The following is a 20,791-nucleotide window of genomic DNA, read 5'->3' on the forward strand; positions in this document are numbered from 1 at the left end:
TTCCAGGGCTGAGAAACTGCCCTTGCCCTACCTGAGCAGATGCACTATGGGATGCCTGTTCCTCCTGTTATTTGTCATGGGGCAAGAAAAGACTAATATGGCATGAAGGGATGGAGCATCCCCAGCTCAGCCCCTTGGGGAACTCTTTCACGGCTTGTACAACTCAAGGAGCAGTTCTGATCCAGCTCTGGGAAGAACTTCCACTCTCCGAAGTTGTGTTGGCAAGGACTGATTTTGCTATTCAACCTTAAAGTGCAAGTGGGAGGAGAGCCTGGGCCAATTCTTGCCTCATGGATGGGACAGAAGAGCTGGATCTTGCCCGCTTTGGGCACTCCCTCCAGACCGGCAGAGCTCAGATGCTGGTAGCAATCTCTTTGCAACATTCAATGCACAGAGATTATTAAATTTCACTGCAGGCTCCTGGAACAGCCCAAAACCGGGAAGGCACAAGACAATTTCAGAAGAGTGTATCAGCTGCTGCCATTGTCCTTGGGCAGATGTCTGCATCCTTGTCCCATCCAATACTCATGTCCCTCAAGCCTGACCCAAACACAACCTAGTTCTGCTACTCAAGTACCTGGAAGCTGTACAGCACAGCTATGTTGATCTCCACCAAGGCCTGGTCCTTCCACAGCGATGAAGTTTTCCTCATATCCAAATTCATTTTCTTGGCCACTTGCTGTAACAAAACATGGTAGAAGATGAACAGTTTTAATGGCCAAGAACCTAGGACTGAAGATCTCCACCCGGCAAGAGGAACCTGCAGGAGGGACCCAGGCTGACACTAGGCACCTGCAGGGCAGAGCAGCACACTTGCAATGAAGGGCTGGCGTTTTGCCTTCCTCTGAGAAGATGTGGCCCTGCGTTTTCCTCTCCACAACAGGAGTGAGGCCAGTCTGGCCTCCCTTCCTCCCCCAACCACAGGAAGATGCCTAAATGCTGCTGAAAATCATAGTATCGTAGAGTGGTTTGTATTGGAAGGGACCTTAAAGATCGTCCAGTTCCAGGTCCCAAAAATGTCATCAAGAGCAATTGCTCTTTGTGGGAGGAGAGGAAATGGGTGGGTCTGTGGGACAGCAGGAGATGGTGGTGATCCCTGTGCTGGGAGGGACACATCCCTGCACCCCTTCCCATGCCAGACCCCCTGCTGCTCCCAAACTCTGCTCTTTCTCAGCCTGTTTCTTCCCCCAGTCACGAGCAGAGACGGGCATGTGCATACACACACACATACTAGATCTCACCTCTCTGGTTTTCAAGCGACCAGGGAGGGATGCGGCCCCTCCGCGTAACACAGCGTTCCTTGTGGAACAGCAAAGGAGCCACCCATGATGGGTGCAGAGCCCCTGCACCAGCATGTCCCCATGGCTTGGCTTTACCTCTGCCTCACTCTGTCCCCAGTGTGGAAAGTCCCCGAGCCACGGCAGAGCGCTCCAGAGAGGTCAGCTGGAGGGTCCCCATGAGCAGGCATGTCCCTGAGGAGTCACCAAGTGCCTCAGTACTCTGTCAGCCCCACTCCATCTTTACACTTGACCTCGACCAAGCACATGACCACGTGCCTGCTGATCCATAAGATGCTTTGAGAAGTCTATGGGGAGCTCACCACGCACCATGCTTGCTGTGTTAGATACCAGCTGGCCCCACAGGACACAAAAGAACTTGCCAGCCCTCACACCCGTGGCCATGTGGCTCCAGGAGAACACAACTGCTCTCTCTATGGGAGACTCGGATGTCCTGTGCTCTCCCTCCCAAGGCAACGCTCTCACAGTGTCCTTCCTGCTCCCCAGTAACTTCACACACACCCACTGCACCCCAGGAGTGCCTAGCCTCCTCAAGGAGGGGGAATTACCTCCAGTATGTTGTAGCGAGAGTTGTCACAGTAGTCCCGGACCCCGATCTCTGTGCCCATGTACCAGCCACTGAAGGGGCAGGCGGAAAACTCCAAGCCGCCAATCTCGAGGAGCATGTTGGAGACTGCTGGCAAACCATACCACTTCAGGCCCAGGTCCTTAAACCATTCAAACCTGCCGGGATACAACAGGGTTGGGCAATCAGCTAGACCGCCCCTGCCCAAGGCAGGCAAGGGGATGGAGGAGGTTGCTTTGCTACCAGCCACGAGGCTGAAGGACGTGTGAGCAGGACGGTTCCTGGAGGCAATATCTCCCTTAGGGGCTGTTTATGGGGAAAAAGCAATATATTAGGAGTGTTACAGAGTGGCTTAAGTCCTGGAAGACTTCAAGGAAGGGGAAACCAGCCCTGAGACAAGGACACAACTTGCTTTTCACCTCTAGGCTCTGCCAGCTTTACGTCCAAGTGCAGGGAAGACCGTCTTGAGTGAAGAACCCAAGCCACAGCAAGGAAAAGCCAAGCAAAGAGACGGCTTAGGGTGAAACCAGGGCAGCTGAGTCCTGCTGCTCCCCTCGGGCGGTTTTGGGGCTTACTCGACTTACTTGGGATGCCGAATGGGCACTTCCAGCACAAGCTCGGGGGGGATTTCAAAGAGCTCTGGATCATTGCCGTTGGCTTGGAGGAGCAGAGGCAGGACATCGAAGCGCCCATGTGGTGCCTTCCACCCTTGCTGAATGCAGATCTATAGGTGAAACAAAGGTGACGTTAGAAGTCCCAGCAGGTCATCTGCTCTTCAAGCATTATGGGCAGGGAGTGGCATGGCACTGAACGGTGTCTTCTGTCTTAATATCTGCTCAGCCTTTACAGTCGAGTAATAACCTCCGTCCAAGGGAGCTACGACACAGGGCTGCCTGTCACAGCCAACCCATGACTATGTAAGGGGGATCTGGGCTGAAAATGAGCCTAGAACTAGATCTCCAGGTAGGATCACGGCTCTGAAAAAGCTCCTTACCCTGCTTGTGCCTGTGATGGTGAAGGACAAAATGGGTGGGAAAAGCAGAGGAGTTTAGGAAGAGCTGAGCAGAGCTCTGGTGCCATACAGGCAGCAACAACAGCCAGCGGCCAAAGGCAAATCGCATTTCTGATCCCCACTGGCCCAGGCCAGCAGTGGGCACACATGTTCTCATGCAACAGATCCCTCAGCCCCAAGAGACCCCTTTTCGGCAACAAGAAAATGAGAGAAGAGTGTTTCAGTGCAGCTATGGCCAACTCCTGCATGCATGGAAACAGCTTTTATTCCTGGGAAAATACCCAAGGGCGAGACAGATCCATCTTCTCTTTGTGGCAGCGCAGTGGATGTGCTAAACCCTGCTTGACCCAGTACGCTCCTCACCCCTGGGATGGTCAGAGCTCCTGCATGCCCCCACCAGCCCCATGCCCATGGTGCCCAGGAAGGATGGCTTCAGCCGGTACCTCCGTCAGCTCCACGTTTGCGGGGTCTCCCAGGATAGTGCCGTCGGGCTGCTTGTAGCCAGCGTAGCGGATGAGTTGGGCGTTCCAGATGCGGAAGTCATGCTTGCTGTCCGTCCGCTGTGGGAAGATGGTAATAGCAGATCTGGAAGGAAAAGGCAGCGTTGGTGAATGCCGAGGAGGTTGCAAGGGCACAGGACAGAGGTCATCAGAAGAACGGCAAAGTGTTGCAGGGGAAAGGTGCTGCCCCTGCCTGCCACCACCCCGTGCACCACCTCTGCTTGTGCCTTGGACAAGCCCCAAACATGTATTGTATTTCCTTCACTAGAAGTAGTCATGGTCAGGTGCGCTCCAGCTCCTGAATTTGGGGTGTTTCCAGCAGTTCAGCTCCAGTCAGAAGATGGCTGCTAACATGGGGTTTCAGAGAGATCTGAAGAGCAGCCCGTGCTCTGCGTTTGATGCAGAATATAGGAAAAGAGAAATAATTGGAAAATCTGCCCTTTGAGGTCCCACAAAGAGCAAGAAGAGATATACTTGGACCAGCAGGACACCTTCCCCTGACATCAGGTCCCTCTAGCTCTCCCCAGCAGAGGTGCTGGCTACAACCATCCCATAGCGCAGCGGCTGCCAGAGGAGACAATGTCAGCAGGGCCCCGAGCTGGGTGGACACACATCCAGGGGCCTTCGGATATCAGCCCTGGTGACTCGCTTGTGGCTCACCTGAGATTCCCTTTGTTGGTGGCGTATTTGATGTGGTTGCAGATATAATTGAACATCCCATGGGCTGTGGTGCAGTCCCGGGCATCAAACACCTGAAAAAGTGAAAGCAATTGTGGCGATGCTACAGGATGCTCCAACTCCTAGGGCAGAGCCAAGCAGAAGAAACACAGCACAGCGAAAGCCCTAGAGGCCACTGTGACTTGTCAAGTATCTAAAGCTCCATAATTATATGTTCCCTACTTTTATAACACTTGAATGTCTAATCCAGCTGCCCCTTCTGCTTTGGAGAGGTGAGGCATCTGCTGCTCAGGCTAAAACCTCCTCAGTCCAGTGCTCTCAACCTGCTGGTGTTCCTGGCCTATCCACCAACAGTTTTGCTTTCTGCTGTTTGTCTCTTGTAGATCAAGACTCAAAACTGAAATAGGACAGGTATCAGTCAGGCCTGAGATCCACTGAGAGGATGGGGAATCAAAGAATGATTTGGCTTGGAAATGACCTTTAAAGGCCATCTAGTCCAACCCCCCTGCAGTGAGCAGGGACATCTTCAACCAGATCAGGTTGCTCAGAGGCCGGTCCAACCTGACCTTGAATGCTGCCAGGGATGAGGTGTCTACAAAAGGATGGGGAAATCAGGAAAGAGGGTCAACAGGAGGCTTGAAGACAATTTCTTGCAGAAATGGCTCCTCCCACATTTCAGATATGTCAGAAGAAACAGTGGAAAAGAAGAACTGAAGGCTGAGCCGGGAGTGAAGGAGGCCTAGCATCCTTGCCCCAGGCAGTGTGTATACCCTGTGTGAAGCAGCCACAAGAATTGCTCAGCGGCACTTGAGCTGTGCTCCAGGTTACAGAGGGAGACGTCATCTCCGTATTAAGGGATTCCACTAGACATCACTAATTCAGATCCTACCCTATGCTTCCAGCTAGTCAAAAGGGCACTGAGCCAAATCTTCTCTGGCCAAGGCATGTCTATACCAAGGATGAGTGTGTCCTGCTGCCTCTCTCCAGGCAGAGCAATAGTTTTGGACACAACATGTAAGATATTGGAACAGGATCAGATTTTGGAAAATCTTCTCTAGAGCACCAGCTTCCAGTTGGCTCTGTTTCAGACAGAGACCTTGGCTACACCTACCCCACAGATGCTTTTCCAGCTCCTGTTGATTCCCCAGCCTGTGCATCCCCAAAGCTGTCAAGCAGAGCATAGCTGCTGTGTGCTGAACACCCCCAACAGTACCTGTGCTGTGCTTCCCTGGGTATTTGAAGAGCACGTTTTGCCTCTGCAAAACTCCGGTGCATCCAACAGCAGGCAACCTGTCTGCTGTCTCCTGCTGCGCTGGTGCTCACCTGCAGCTTGGACCACTGAATTCTGCCTACACAGCGGGCTGCATTTCTCCAGGCATGCTTGGCTCCATAGATCAGCTCTGTGTCCCGCAGCTGGTAGGTATCAGTGGCTTCGATCTCCTTGGTCACTTCCTCCAGCCTTTCCATGTGGGCCTTGGAGCCGGACCTGCACGTGTGGGGAGTGGACGAGATGGCAGTCACCAACCCAGGTGAAGGGCAGGGAATCCTGCTGCTCTCTGCCTGGGCAGATGTTCTTTCTTTTTTAAGCACATGTGTGCACACATACACACACATGTGTGTGCTTTCAGATAACAGATGGCCAAGTGCAAACGGGAGAGGACGGTAATTTGCAGAGAGGCACACAACTAATCCTAGGAATGACACACCCCTGAAGAAGCAGCTGAATGTGGAGCACCACAATCTCACCCTGCTTTGACTCGCAAGTGTGAAAGAGCAGATCATATGTGACATCACAGGATACACAGCAGCCTGCGACCTTCTCTGGCCAACACTTACCTCTTGATGGAGGTGTAGTACTGGTCAATGAAGTCCTTAGCCAAGAGGAGCACCTCCTCTTTTGTCCTGGTGTCTTCTGACTTGCGGACGTGCTGGCTAGGAGTCATTACTGAGCCCATGCAGATCTGCTCGGTGCACGCGGTGGCCTGATGAGACAGAAGGAAACAACCACGTCTTGGGTTACTGCAGCACTTTCGGTTACATGAGCTGGACTGAGGGAAGTCAACAGTCAGCTGCACGGAAGTTGGTGGCATCTTTGACAGACAGGGACATTTCCAGCTTATTTGTTTTCACAGCCATCAGTAAGGTTGTGTAGGACATCTCAAGCATGTGCAGTCCTCTCTTCTTCCACCCGATACGGACAATTGGGGCTCACTGGATTCTTGCCCCAGCTTGGCATAAAGTCACACGCTTTTCCTGATTTATCCCAGATGGGCTTCCCTCTCACCCAGCTTATTGCACCAGAGGTTTGAAATTCACACACTACTGGGGACAAGAAGACTGGCCTGAATGCATCCAGTTCTGTGTTTCCAGGTGAAGCCATCTTGGAAACACTGTGATACCCTCAGTTACACTCAGACAGCTTTTGGCCAGTCCTATCAGCTCTACTCACCATTGCAGTCTTGAGGTGCAGAGTGTCATGAAGCACGGAGCCTGTCTCCCAGTTCTTGATTTTGACAAACCGCGGGCATTTAGAAGGACTTCCATTCACTGTGCTCTTAGTTGGGGACTGCCGCCCAGATGATGGTGGCTGGACAACAGTGAAGACCAGGCATAACGTTAGTGTTCATCAACAAGATACAGGGAAAGGGCCACAACAACAAGCAGCATCTTGTATTAGTGGATCCCTGTGTTTAAATCCTAGTGATAATATGGTCAGTCAAGGTATAGGATCCAAATATTGGCAGCATTTGGGATCCTACAATGGGGCAACCAACTCTTAATGCAATAGAGAAGGCATCTCTGTGTAAAGAACAGCCAAACCTGTAGAAAAGGAGTTAAAAAACAGAGACAGAAGTGACTTAGGAGAACACCGTGTTCAAGTTTCCCAGTGGAAGACTTACCTCTCTAAAATATATTAGATGTTTCGTTTAAGGAACGTCACCTGCTCAGGTCTTACACATGCCAAGCTCTGCCTCACTAATACGAGCACCGTGAGATAGAGCTAACAGCCGATCGTTCCTCCGAGCAAGCCAAAGGCACATCTCCTTTGATATCAATGCTGGAAGATTGCAGGAACAAGGATGGATAAATTATGGAAGTGGGAGGGCAGCTGAATTATGCATGGTTGGAATACTCCAGCCTCAGCTCTGAACCTCAGCCCTCCCTGATGCTCTGCGTCAGCATGTGCTCATCCAGCGTGTCTGGAGTTCTGTGCCAGCAGAGAGCTTGTAACGAGAAGTCCTGGCTGCAAGTGCTTGTACTTGCACATGTTTTCACAGATAATATCTAGTCTTTCTGCTGTGAACCTTATTTGCCCCAAGCACTTAAAAACTGAAAGAGCCATCAGCGTCTGCCAGCGTACCATGGGACAGCGAGATCCGCAGTAGCCCTGGAAAGCAGAGACGTTGCTTCTAGGCGTCAGATCTTATAGCAGGGTCTAACTCGGTCGCTGCTGCTGCTGCAGCGGTGTTGCTGCAGGTTTTGAGGGGAGCCCTGCTCCCACACCAGAGCATCCTGTCAAAACCCACTTGTATTTGGCACCCCTTAAAGGCTTGCATCTCTGCAAAGTAGATCTCAGCTTGGACTGAGTTTCACTCTAGTCTTCCTACATGAATCCTGCAGCTTGTGTCCCTTTCTAATCCACCTGCAAGGTTTTTTAAAGATGGCTCTGCCTTCAGCACGCCTGTGTAGAGTCTCCCCCTCCTTACTGGTGCTGCTGGGCTCCTGTCCCAGTTGCAGCTCATGGACTAGCAGCAACTGTAGGAGCGTTACAGCCTGAAGGACCAACCGAAGAAGAGCCAGCACATGGTGGAAGCAGCTCTGGTCTCAGAACAAGCACTTTTGCTGATAAGCAAACCCAGGAGGGAATGCAAGAAGGGCCACAAGGGTGACAAAAGCAGATGAGGCTCCAGATGTAACTTGTTCTTCCTCTGCCAGACAGAAGGTTGCTCTGGTTATCCAGAGCAGAGAGACACTGATGCCTGACTGACTGCGAGACCGATGCCTGGGCTGAGCAGCAACCGCTGCATTGCCCTGGTAGCAAGGCTGGCCATACTTTTTGCCCAGTCCTTGTTTTTACCATGTGCTCCACACTTCTTTTCCTGGAAAACAGGGATTTTGCTGTCCAACAGCCTGACGCTCACAGTGTGATACCATGCACTGAAAGCGTAGCCTCGGAGTGAGAGACAGAGGATGGAGGGGAAGGGAGAGTGTTACAAGCTGACCCCTCAGCAGGACCCTCTTTGGCCCTCATGGTTTCTGAAAGCCACTCTCTGCAGGCCCTCAGGCTGTGCTGTCACGGGTCTCTGTGACATCCCTCCTGTCACAAATCCTGTGGTCTTCCCAAGGAGCGTTTTGAAGTCCTAGCCCCCGAAGCCAGATGACTACATAGTGGATCTCAGCTTCCCCTCTCCATACTGAAGGAAAAAAATATAAGCCTTCATGCAGAGCTCAAAAACAGTAGTAAATAGAAAAGAACTTCCTAAATGCAGCCCTGGAAAAGCACTGTTTTTAAGTTCGTTTTTTTCAGTTTTGGGGACTCTGACCTGAATAATGACAGCGGCAGTTCCTGGTCATTTTTTTCATGCTTGTTTGACTCTTTCAGGAGAATTCTACCATTGCTGAGCCACTAACAGCATCCTGTGCTCTCTGAACCACCCTGGGCCACCCTTAGGACCAGGGGTGAATAATCTGCCACCTTCCTCCTGGGTGTGATTGCTCAGAGCAGCTCTACGAGGTTGTAAAACATAGCTGAAAATTGACACTCAGAAATGGAAACAAAACCAACCCTCGCCTGTTCCTCCACCTGCCAGACAGAAAGTAGAAGCACTGAGCAGGAGGTGTTGGTTGTATGCAGCACCGCTTTTTTTTAACTCTGAATGAGTTTGGATTTGCTGACGGAGCTTCGGTGCAGCGTCGGAGGTGTGCTGCTCCACAACCACTTGCTAGAGCAGACATGGCCCAAGACCGTGTTCAGAATCCAGATGTAGCGACGACCCTGTCCCTGGAGCAAGCAAGCTCATGGCCCAAGATGGTGGACACCAGCTGCTGAACACTTGCCAACAGTTGTCCTACCTTAAAGCTCTCTCAAAGCCTCTCCCTTTCCTTTTCATCTTTCCCCTGCAGCAGCTGGCAAAGTTTGCATCCTTGCTGAAAGAAGGAGAGGTGCAGAGGCACGCTGAACCCCCGGGATGCCAGCCGGGCTGGAGCAGCCGAGGCAACACCACCAAAAGAAGTAGAGATGCCAGGTCTGGCAACGGCATCGCAGAGCATCTGTGGAGGAAGCGACGGCCAGAAGAGACTGGGAAAGAGCTCTCTGTGTGTGCGTGCGTGTGTGCATGTGTGTCTTCCCTGCACAGCAAAGCTGAAGCCAAATATTACCCCTGGTTCCATCAGGGAGGTTGTGTGAGATCCTTTCATGTTTTAATTAGGCAGCTGTGATATTAGTGACTCAAGAGCGGGACAAACGGAGAGACTAACGTAGCAGCACATTATGCAAACATCTTTTGCAAGGGAGCGTGTTGGCACTTATCGTCAGCGTGCAGCTTGCGAGCTGTCTGCAGCTCTCACAGGCACAAGGGAGAAACGGCACCCAGCCCCGGGTGCTCCTTGGGGCCAGAACGGCAGGGAGCACCTCCCTTTCTGCAGACCCAAGGGGGCTCTGCGGGTCCCTCCGCCTTCCTCCTGTGTCCCGGCTGGGCTTCGGGAGTCCCTGCGATGATGGCAGATATTGCTCTGCTGAAACACATCGCCTGTGGGAGGACGAGGTCTGCAGCACTAGCCCAGGTCATAGATATATTGGCATGCTGACATTTCCTTCCAGACTGCGTTAATCCCGCTAGCTGAAAGTGTGTTTTTCCCTTTTATAAAGCTGTAAATCACCCTTACAAGTGCAGAGCTGATCAGACTTCCCTTCCTCTGCTAGCTGCGTGGACACACATGCACAGCCCTGGTTACCCTGGAGCTCTGAACAAATCAGTCTGTATGGACCAAGAGACGACTCACGCGGGACCTGGTGCAGCCACAGCATCTTTCCACCAGTCAGATTTAGAGCCAGGGGGATTGGGCTCCTGGGAAACAAGCAAAGCACGCTGCGTGATTTTGCAAAGAAAGAGGGATAGAGATCGATGGCCAACGGGTCTTTCAGCACCTTATTATGAGCCTCAGTGAGCATTCCCCACCTGGCCAAGTGAATCCACCTAATCCTGCTTTAAAGAACAACATAAATAAAAAGCTCACGCTTGGCTCGACTCGCCGCTGCGTTAACAGTGTTCACGGCAGCTTGCAAGAGGTTCTGTTGCCTTGACCGTGTGCAGCCTGGGGGAATGGCTGCAGGGGGCACGGGGGGAAAACCAAGTTGCCTCCAGAAGGGCAGGCATACCGATTTGGGGATAAGAAGGATAAAAAGAAAGCTGCACATCTAGCAGAAAAAAAAAAATATTAAAGAGTTTAATAGCAGCTTAAGACTGGGGGTTTTGGCAGCCCTAACAGGGAGAGAAATTAAGCTCTGATCACAGAAGGTTATAAAGTGCTTATAGTAACAGGCACGTACACGCAAGGAGCTTAGCAAAGGAGGCAGAAAGACGGTGTCTTTCCAGAGCTGGGACAAAGGGACCAGAGCGGTGACATGACCTGTCCTTGGGCGAGACGGGCTCGTGATACCTGCCACAGTGCATTAACCACACGTCGGGACATGGGGCTGCCAACGGACGTCTCTTCAGCGGCTGAACAAAGTGTGTGGCAGCTCTTAGATGCACCCATTCGTATGTGCCGACGTAGGACCATAGCCACTGTAAGGTTGTCCGTGCTGCTGAGAGACCTGTCCACAACCCTGAGCTGCAGCCAGGAGAGGGGAGGGTGGAAATCGCTCCCAACTATGTCTAAGCCCCCAACCAGGTTGGTTAAAACCACGCAGCAGGTCTCGCACGGTCAGGAGTATTTCAGCCACATCAGCACCTGCACAGGGGATCTCGCATGTCCCATGAGCCTCTGACACCGCATGGGCTGCAGAAGTGCACGTGAACTTCGTTCTGCTCAGGAGTCCCAGGAGAAACAGCCACGCTCCTGGCACGGGGGAATGAAGGCGTGGGCAGAGTTAAACCATCGTAGCCAAGACCACGTCACCTCCACGGGCATGCAGAGACCACGTCACCTCATGTGACCTCACCCCTCGCTTCTGGCTTTGTGTTTTGCAGAATGCCTCCGAGGTGGGAAAACATCCACTGGCAGAGCCGTGGCCTGGGAGGTGCTGCTGGACCCCGGCTGAGTATCAGGGCCAACATCTGGGTATCAAGGCTCAACATCTGGGTGTCAGCCACCCCACCAGTGGCACCTGCCACTGCGACAGTCTGCACGTGACATGTCAGTGAGGAGCGTTGCATTGCAGCTCGTTGGAGCTGGGAAGAGGCATCAGCCAGAGGTATCTGCTGAGGGCATTCCTCAGCTGAGAAAAGACTGATCTTCTCAGAAGTCTTCGTGCGACCACTAAATCACTTTTCTCCCCTACCTTGGAACACAGTCCTTACTATGACACCCTGAGAAATATGGTGGAGACAGGAGACCAAACGGTCCCCAGCCTGGTCCCCTGTGTCCTGCCCTGCTGCTGGTTAATCCCATGAGGGAGACACATTTGCCTGAACAGGCCTGGCAGTGCTCACGCACGTCGTGTTTTCGCTGAGGTGATCTTTCTGGCCTGGCAGGGTCTGCCTTACGTCTCTGGCTTTGCTACAAACGTGGAGTTAATCCACTTTTGGCAAGAAAGCCTGAGAATTTATGTCCGTGGAGTGTGAGGAGATGAAAAGGCACCGTACAACGTATTATCTGAAGTGCTCTGTTGAATTACCGTCATATGAATCAAAACGACTTTAACGATGCGACTCGGCTTTTTGCCACAGAAAGGGACAACAGTTCCCAAGGGAGGTTTTGGAGTCCTGGTCCCTGGCTGCTCTCCCGTCCCAGTCTGGCCCCTTGGATGAAGGGCATCATTCTCCAGTGACCCATACCCTGCCCGAACCACAGGGAATTCAGTTTCTTGATCAAATGGGCTCTACGCACCATCAACTCCAGCTCTTGGGATCAAGGGTCTTCAGGGTAGTGCATGTAGCCCTTGCAGGGTGTCTGTGGTGTGAGAGCCCACCAGGATGGGTCATGTACCCCCAAACCCCCTTCCCACCCAAAGCAGCACGAGCCATGACCTCTTACCTGCTCCGCTTCGGAGTAGGGGTTGTTCAGGACCACGGACACGTTGCTCTTCCCCCACAGGTCACCAAGGACGCGGTTGTTCTCCATCTGACCCGGTAAGGATTTCTGCAGCTTGTTTTCCTCTTCCCTGAAACTGGAGGGTTAAAAACCATTTGGGTCAGTGGGCTGGAGGGCAGCTGGGTGCTGGGACCGTGGGGCCAGGTCCCAGACCAGAGGCTCAAGGACCCATTCCAGCTGCTTCCCACAGGAGTGAAAACTCAGTCATCGCCCCACGGGAGAGGAGGAAACTCAATGCCTCTGCCGAGGCGATGAATCACCGCGGTGAGGGCAACCCAAACACGACAGAAATTTTGCCACGCAGGCAAGCTTAGTGCCCGCAAAGCAACAGGAAACCTCTGCCCTGACACTGGCTCTGGTGGGGTTACTCGCCAGACCTTCTGCACCCCAAAAACCAAGCTGGAGCCCTGCGAAAGCAAGCATGGAGCTGGGGAGAGGAGCGCCGCACGCAATTCCAGCTGCTAAACCTCCCAGAAAAACCTCCTTACAAAACCAGCCAAGTTTGCGAAACAGCTTGGTTGTTTATGAGCGGAGGAGAGGGAAAAAAACCCAAGAAAAAATTGGTGGCTCCCAGGAGGGAGAGACAGCTCTCTCTCTCCTCTCCCTGACCTTTACAGATGCTGCAAATGCCGGCGAGTACAAGGTGTTTTACTCAAGTGAACGGGCAGACTGCCTCCACAGAGCTGGGGATGTTGGTAAGGCGGAGGGACTGAGGATGTCCCCAGTGCTGGCTGCCCTGGCCTACGTGGTGACGCTGGCATAGCTCTGGGTGCACGCAGCCTGTCACGCTAATTTTGCCCGAGGAATGTGCCACAGGGTGTTGGCGAGGCTGTTCAGTGCCATCCGAGCAGGTGATGGAAAACCGCTGCCGTCTGAGCCCTTACGAATGAGAAAAACAAATGGGGTTTTGGGACGTGGTCTTTGGAGAAGGCAGGCTGCGGAATCGGCGCCGAAGGCACCAGCCGGCCACCCTGGTGAGACCACACGTGGGAAGGAGCTCCGCAGGTCGGGCAGCCGCGCTGCCTTCGCCCTTGCTCAACAGACCGTTGAGGTAATGTGCTCTGGCAATGGTTTTGCTCCTGCTGTCAGTTCTTAAAAGTCTTCCAGATGCCCACTAAAGTCAGTAATGAGTCTTGCCATTAACGGCGGCAGGCTTTGGGCACCGACCAAAGTAGTACACTCGCACTCAGGACAGAATTCACACCAACACAGGGCTCTTGTCACCATCTCGGGAAGACGCATACACGTGAACGAATTCAGTTTCACAACCCTCCTTGCCCCTCAGCTCCTATCTTTAGGCACAGCTGAAGGAAAACATTTTGTTTAGAGATGATCTCCCTGTGCTCCAAGTAATTTTTCTGCACTTACAGAGCAACATTCAGCTGCCAAAATATCACGCCTGGCTCCTGGAGACCTTCCAAACATTGGCTGCCTCAGGGTGAAAGTGGCCAGCTTGGTGCAAGCGAGGAGGTACAGGTGCCACAGGGGCATTTTCTACAGGGTTTGTTATGCCCACCCCAGAAGAAGAAAGCTGTTCTTATGTGACTTGGCTCACACAAGTACCTGAAGGGGTTGCAAGCAGATAAAGCACAAGAAACTCCACCTGCCGCAACGCACAGCTGCAGACAAAGCCAACACGTCCCGGCTCTCTGCTGCATGGCAGTGGCACTGCTGGGAGTGCTCAGCAGCCACGCAGGTCCCAGGGCTGGGGACAGCTACAAACCCTACGGTACCCACGCTGCCCTCTACCACAGGGCAAGCTCAGGGTCTCCTGACACGTCCAGCTTGCCTCCGTCTAGAAAATTCTGAGCAGCAAGACAGAGAATGAACAGAATAAAAATTCAGCAAATTTGGCTCTTTCCCCTAACTCAAGGCCAGCTCTTAAACTTCACAGAGAAAACTCATTTCCAGGGCTGCACATCCCTGCGCTCTCACCCTGAGCCCCATCAGACTGGGGAGACTGGAGGCAGGTCAGCACAGAGCCGCTGAGCGCATGAAACGAAGGGCGTACACAAGCCATCTCTCGCAGCCGGTGAGCTCCAACGTGCTGCTCCCCATAACTGGCCCAAAATCAAGACGCAGGCACGAAACCCACAAGGCGATGGAAGAAATCCCTTGGCTTTACCGGTGTCTGGGGCTCAGCGGAGGGAAACTGCCTCCTGCGGAACCATGGTCCCTCTCCAGGAGCACAGACTTTGCCTCTGCGCAGGCAGGAGATGCTCGGGCAGACAGACCCCGGCGTGCCAGATACCCACAGGCGCCTCCGAAATGGCGCTGAGTGTACGCCTGCGGGCGCCTGGCACGACCCGCTGTTTCCACGAAGGTGTCTGCAAGCCCGTGTGAAGAGGTGTCTGCCGGCACGAGGGTACCTCGGAGAGGAATCCATCAATTGGCAGTAGCAGCTGGAGGTCACGGCCGGGAGGCTGCATGTGTAATCTCGTTGTCCACACACCAGCAAAGCCGTAAATGCCGATACCTGTGCCAACAGCACGGAAAAAGACCAGATGCTGGGATTGAGTCATCGCTGTAGTCGGCCTCTTTGTGCGTTACAAGCACTGCTGGAGCGGGGCCCTGCTCCCATGCCCTCCAGCATCACCCGGCAGCGAGACGCGCTGTCCCCGGGAACAGTGGAGTCCAGGTGGGCGTTCGGGGTTGGATGCTCAGGAGAAAATGGTCCACGTCCCATTGCATGCTTGCAACTGGGGCAGAAACGGGTTGCGTAGTGCTGTTCTCGATGGACTTCTGGCTGCGTGACCAAGCCGGCGAGGTGCTGCCCTCGCCCTTAGCCTCTGCCTCAAAAGCCCAGTCAAGCACAGCTGTGACAAAGCCATCAGGCTGAGCTCGTGGCTGCCGTCTCCGTGCTGGCGTTGTGCTCAGTGTCGGGCGAGGAGGCCTGTCCCTCGCAGGGTGGCGGGTGCATGCCCCTGCGCTGAGCTAGCGCAGACCTCTCCCGGATGAGGCTGCCCAGAAGTATCCGGCTCTGTCTTTTGGAGAGAGACAGGGAGAGAGAAGCCCATTCAGAGCAGCCGCAGCCTCACCCCAGATGGGGGGAAAAAAAATATAGGAAAAAAGAAAAATTAATGACTTCATTTTACAAATATTTCCTGCCCTTTTCTTGTAACTGCCTTGTTTGCGAGCTCTGACAGAAACAGGGTCTTTTGGGTCAGTTATTTTCCTCTCTTGCCTTGGCTTCTCCAGCTGCCAGCAGAGGCGCAGGGTGACGAGGACTCGGACGAGGATGCCCCTCACACACTCAGCGAGACTGGCAGGATGGCCGAAACGCCAGGCCCCAGCTCAGCCTCCAGATAATGTATATCCAAGAGCAATTTTTCACAGGAGAGCCCAGGAGCCGTTCTCCCGGGTTGAAGCTGGGCGATGGGGAGGGCGCAGGTCCCCGAAGGGTGTTCCGAGGCAGCCAGGCTGGGCTCCTCTGGGGAGCCGCTGCGGGAGCAGGGGAGAGGGGAGCTTGCCCTCAGCTCCCGACAGCCTTTGGAGGGAGATATCCTCCCAACTGGCCATCAGACCCGACCGGGACGAACCTCTGCAACATGGCAGTCCTCCCTCAGAACCCCCGTGTTGTATAGGATTTTTAAAATCACCTCTTCAGCGTCTTCGAAGAACTGGAAGCAATGCTGAAGCTCTGGTCCTTGGAGGCACTTGTTTTGCTGAATGCTCCCAAAGGCCAGATCCAGGATCCAGAGATCCCTTCCGACCTGGGTCCCACTGCCCGATCCAGTAAATACTATTTCAGCATTAACAAAATCCTTTGGATCCAGAGCAGGTTTTGGGGAACGGACCCCATCTGAGGTCATCTTTTGTTCTGAAAGCAAAAATTTGTTGCTTAAAAACAGAAAGAGGAATCCTACCCTCCCCCACCGGCGCAAAGGCAGAGCCTTGGATGCTGCCTCACCTCGGAAAGAGCATCTGGCTGTTTGGAGAAATGAGAGGCACCACTGTTTTCTTTTGACTAATTTGATGATGTTGCAGTGCTCAGAGTGATGAAGCAGAAGGGAAGTTGCTGAGACAGCCCTTTGAGAAATTTCTCCAAAGATTTTCCAAAAAGAGAGGAAAAAAAAAATAATGAGCAGAAAGAAAGTTTGTCACTTCGCTCCTTTGAATTTGCCTGGCAGAAGCATCTCTCTGATTTCCCAGGCGGAGAGGAGAGGTACCGCTACCTGCTGCAGTCCTCAGGGACCAATTCAGATGGACCGATACGGACGCCGATGTCCACGCTTCCGAAGATGGCTCTCGTGCCGTGATGCTGACAGCAGCACCCCGTGCCGCGACCGCGGGAGATGGACTCCTTCCAGACCCTTGTCCCCATGGCTGCAAACCCTGTGCTGGCAATTAGGACTGCGTGGGAAGCCCACTCGCCCGCACACCTCGCTTGCTCTGAGCTGCGGGAGAGAAATGCTTTCTTCTTCCTTTCTTCTCCTCTCCTGGCGCATCCTTGGAGATGGCTGCAAGGCTGCTGGCTGCAGACCCCTCACCTCGAGGGTTAAAATAACATCTGGCACCACAGCACACGTTTGAGGGAGAGGCAGGAGAGGGGATCGGGCAGGATCTGGGATTTGCAAGGTGCAGAGGATGGAGCAGAGCTCAGGAAGAAGGGGGAATGTTGGAAGCAGAAGAAATAACTCCAAGAGGTGGAACGTGCTCCCCAGATGGGCAGCGGGGCCAGCGTGCCCAGAGCAGGCAACTGCAGAGTCATCAAAGCAAGAAACCACCTCCTAAATGAGAAAGAGAACCTTGAACAGCACCAAGGAAAGAGGACAAAAGCCTCGCTGACCAGCGTGCGGCATGGCTGGATGAAGGTCTTGCGTTCTCAGAAGGTCAGAGTGTTGCTGGGTTGTGCCCGGCACTGGGATTAGGGACTAATGAGCCGAGCAAGCTGCACGGAGCAGCTGCGGAGAGAGACCTATGAAATGCGAGGCTGGTAAATGCCGTTGAGTAGGCATTGACGGATAAAGACCTGGGAACTTTTTTTGGGATCCAAGCCATCCCAAAGTCCCACTGGCATCATTTGAGATTCAGCCAGCATCAGAAGCAACCTGAAACCTCCACGCTCGTCCCTTCCCAGCTATGCCCGAAGAGCACCCAGAGGATTCCAGCCTCAGCGTCGTATTTGGAGGCCAAACATAATTCAGGTCTGCTGGGAGAGCGCCGGCTCACACGTGGGCCATGGGTTAGTCTGCCAGGACCTTGTACAAGGAGAACAGCCATCCCACGGGATGCAAGAGGCAGCACCTGCACAGGTAAAGGGTGCTGTGCCGACCGGTCTGAGAGGGCTCCTCGGGGGTATATTTGAGTGGAATAAGTTATCTGCAGGCACAAGATGCCTCTCTGGATGAGAATGATGTAGTCAGAGTGACGAGGAAGAAGAGTCCACCAAGGGAGAAGGGAAGGGTTGTTCACTGCCGAAGCTTCCTACTTCACCATTTTGCGGCGCGGCAATAACGTGATAGTTTCAGGGAACCTTTTCCTTTCAGAGGTTTTAAAGTTTCGTGTCCAAGTACAGAATAACGAAGACATCAGATATGCAAATGAAATGTTTTGAGCAACACAAAGAGATTTTGGCGGTGACAGAGGAGGTGGGAGGAAGAGAATTTTCTCTTCGAGAACTGCAAAATTACGGGGTTTGTTCCAATGCAGGATGGAGCCTGAAACCTTGAAACCCTTCATAAACAGAATTCCTGCTCTCAGCACGCTTCGCCCTCTCAGGGCTGCTGATGCTGCTTTTTGGACCAAAACTGCCATGCTTCCATCATGCTGTTTATGTTATGGAATAGACCTGAGAAGAAAAATAAATACTGGCAACTCGGTTGGGGGGGAGAGGGAGGGAAGATGGGACATGACAACCTCCCTAGAGCTCCGAGGGAAAAACAGACCTAGGTTAGCTGGCAGCGAGTGAATCAAACTCTATTTTTGTTTTCTAACCCCCGGTGAGCCTCATGGCAGAAATGCCAGCTCTCATCATACCTTGTGCCCCACTTCAATGCTCTGTTCTAGGATCGACTTCATCGCAGACGGCTTGAGCCGAGCAGCAGACATTCAGCCGCAGCTTTTTCCAGCTGTAAGGTGCCCACCATGGACCCAGGGCACCTTACAGCTGGAAAAAGCCAGGTCGTCCCAGGGGCAACTCCTCTGGGGAGCACAGACCATGGCTGCAGGGAATGGAGGTGGACCATTTATTTCCCCAATGCATACTTAACAGTCTCCAGTTCTCCTTGCAAGTAATGTTAGAGACATGGGCTGGAAGCCCAAAGCATCAGGAGTCGTTTGAATCGCTTTTGGCAGAGTCCACCTTGAACAAGAAGTGTCTGGCTCCTTGAGGATAACCTCAAGTTCATTTCTGCCCTAGGAAAGCTGTCACAGCCCTGCAAGCCAGACCAGCTTTGACAAAGTGCTGCAGGCTGTGAAGGTCAGCACCAGGCAAAAATGGAGGCAGAACTGGATTGGTCCCAAGACCAGCATCTCCAGCTGGATCGATGGTCAAATGGTCCAGCCTTTAGGTGTCGAGCTCAACCTTGAGCGAGGTTTTGCATCCTCCTGGTGCCTAGATAGAGGTCTATTCCTGTTTTGACTAATGCCAGCTTTGCTTGCTCCCCCCAAGCCTGGAGAAGTCACAGCCGACAGCATGAGAGCTGCATCAATCTGACAAGGCTCGCTGATTTTGTTGGGCATTTCTTTGGCATCAGCCAACAGTCTCCACAGTTAGCTGCTCCCTGACCTTTCTTCACTCCTTCTATGGACCAGAAAGACTCGCACTGCAGAAGACCTTCATGATGCCCCAGCTCTGTCTGAGACCAAGCAGAGGAGATGAATCATCTCCAGCACGTCGCGGGAGTGGGAGAAGAGGCGGCTGAGCAATGCCCTTTACACTACAGAGCGGCTCTCAGCAAGTTTTCCCTGAAGTATGTCTCCTTTCCCACTTCTCTGCTCGGGCCCAGGTCTTCTCACTCGTATGGAGTCCTACCACAAGAGTGAGGCTGCAGCTTTTCATCAAGCAGAAGACTGAAGACTAATTTGGACCAAAAAGTGGATTTTCAGTTCCAAGGTACATAGATTACATAGATATTTTTTAAAAGGTATTGAAAAATAAAGTGAGTGGAGTTTTGATGAAGTACCCACTTTGCTAATATTCTTGCTGCTTTGAGGTCCTTCAGTTGAAGTGAACTCAAAGTGTTTTGGTTTAATCTCCATATGAGAAGAGATCCCTCAAAGAAAAATCACATTTCTCATCCTTTTCCCCAACTGGAGCAGAATTTTCTCAGAGAATCAACAGCTGGTGGGGTGGGATGGGGACACAGTTTGAGGGATGAGGCTGTACCTTGTATGAATGCTTGGGATTGTGCCCTCAGGGGGCTTCACCAGAGTACAACAGCCAGCTTCACCACAGCAGCTTTAGGAAAAACCGAGGGACAGCAGGGATTTTGAAGCACTCCTGCACATTTTGTTGGATCTCTAGTCAAACACAACCCCTTCAAGGTCTCAATTCTTTGGATGCTTAAATCACGTTCCCCCAGGGATGGGTTTATGCTGGATCAAAGGACATGCTGTCTAGGCAGGTGGCCCTCAGCCTTCCAGGGAGAGTGCTGGGCTCGAGGGGTTAATTTGCCTCCTATTGCACAGCAGAGACCAAAACCAAGGGTTCCCGAAAGCAGCCAAACATGCTGAGACCCAGGAGCATGCGTGGCGGGGAGGAGGCAACAGGGAAGGATGGGGAAGGATGTCCCTGATCACGCTCTGTCCCACTGCTCTTCCCCAGACGTCTGTCACCCGCCGCCGGTGCCGAGCTGAGCTGACTCAGTGTGACCACCCTAACGGGCTTTGAGTAACCGTGTCCTCCGCGGAAGAAATGCACAATTTGGGAGAGAGAAGAAATGATGGCGCAAAAGCAGCTGAAAATAGAAGGAAAAAGATGGAAAACACACGGCGTGGGTGTTGTTTTGTGATGGGAGCGATCAGGAGCTCAGCCTGGACTCTGCTGCCAAGCTGGGCAGGGAACCCACCGCAGGGATCCCGCTCCTCTGCAGCCAGCATCTTAGCCTTTCATCTCTCGTTGTTTCTGATAGAAAATAAAAAATACCATTTTCTCCCCCTCCCTACGGAAGCAGGTACAGCAAGGGAACCTGAAGCTACAAATCCCTCTGTCACCGAGCCGAGATTACCAGCTTCAGTGAACCCTCCTGAAACAGCCTCCCGGCTTTGGCAGCCAGTCGATAACTGAGGGCAGCCACAACCTGCAACGGCACTGGACACTGCTGAAATGCGTTCGGGGACTTGGGGAAAGGCAACGGGGAAAGGCGATCCATCGTTGCTAACAAACGGCTGGGAGGCAAGGGAGCCGGTACCAACACGAAACGGATACTCGTAACATTTTCACCAAGCATGAAGGGCCACAGGGCGCCGCTTCGGCTCCGGAGCGATGATCTTCCTCTGTAAACACCTCTCAGAGAAGCGCTGAGGAAGGTCGGGAGGG

The 20,791-nt window shown here is 53.0% G+C and overlaps 1 protein-coding gene across 3 annotated transcripts in view; it reads right to left on the minus strand.

Annotated features, from left to right (window-relative positions):
• The window catches only part of NOS1 (nitric oxide synthase 1), an 82,641-nt gene that overhangs the window by 25,539 nt on the left and 36,311 nt on the right, over positions 1-20,791 (minus strand). For all 3 annotated transcript variants that reach the window (XM_075434519.1, XM_075434518.1, XM_075434517.1), the window contains exons 3-11: positions 12,253-12,385; positions 6,503-6,640; positions 5,890-6,035; positions 5,377-5,539; positions 4,036-4,127; positions 3,319-3,460; positions 2,448-2,587; positions 1,847-2,021; positions 578-679 (exon numbers count right to left, since the gene is read on the minus strand). In XM_075434519.1, the coding sequence (XP_075290634.1) occupies positions 578-679; positions 1,847-2,021; positions 2,448-2,587; positions 3,319-3,460; positions 4,036-4,127; positions 5,377-5,539; positions 5,890-6,035; positions 6,503-6,640; positions 12,253-12,385 (1,231 nt within the window). The remainder of the gene's footprint in view (positions 1-577; positions 680-1,846; positions 2,022-2,447; positions 2,588-3,318; positions 3,461-4,035; positions 4,128-5,376; positions 5,540-5,889; positions 6,036-6,502; positions 6,641-12,252; positions 12,386-20,791) is intronic.

This window comes from Opisthocomus hoazin, chromosome 13 (genome assembly GCF_030867145.1).
Source record: "Opisthocomus hoazin isolate bOpiHoa1 chromosome 13, bOpiHoa1.hap1, whole genome shotgun sequence".
In the NCBI taxonomy this organism is placed as follows: Eukaryota; Metazoa; Chordata; class Aves; order Opisthocomiformes; family Opisthocomidae; genus Opisthocomus; species Opisthocomus hoazin.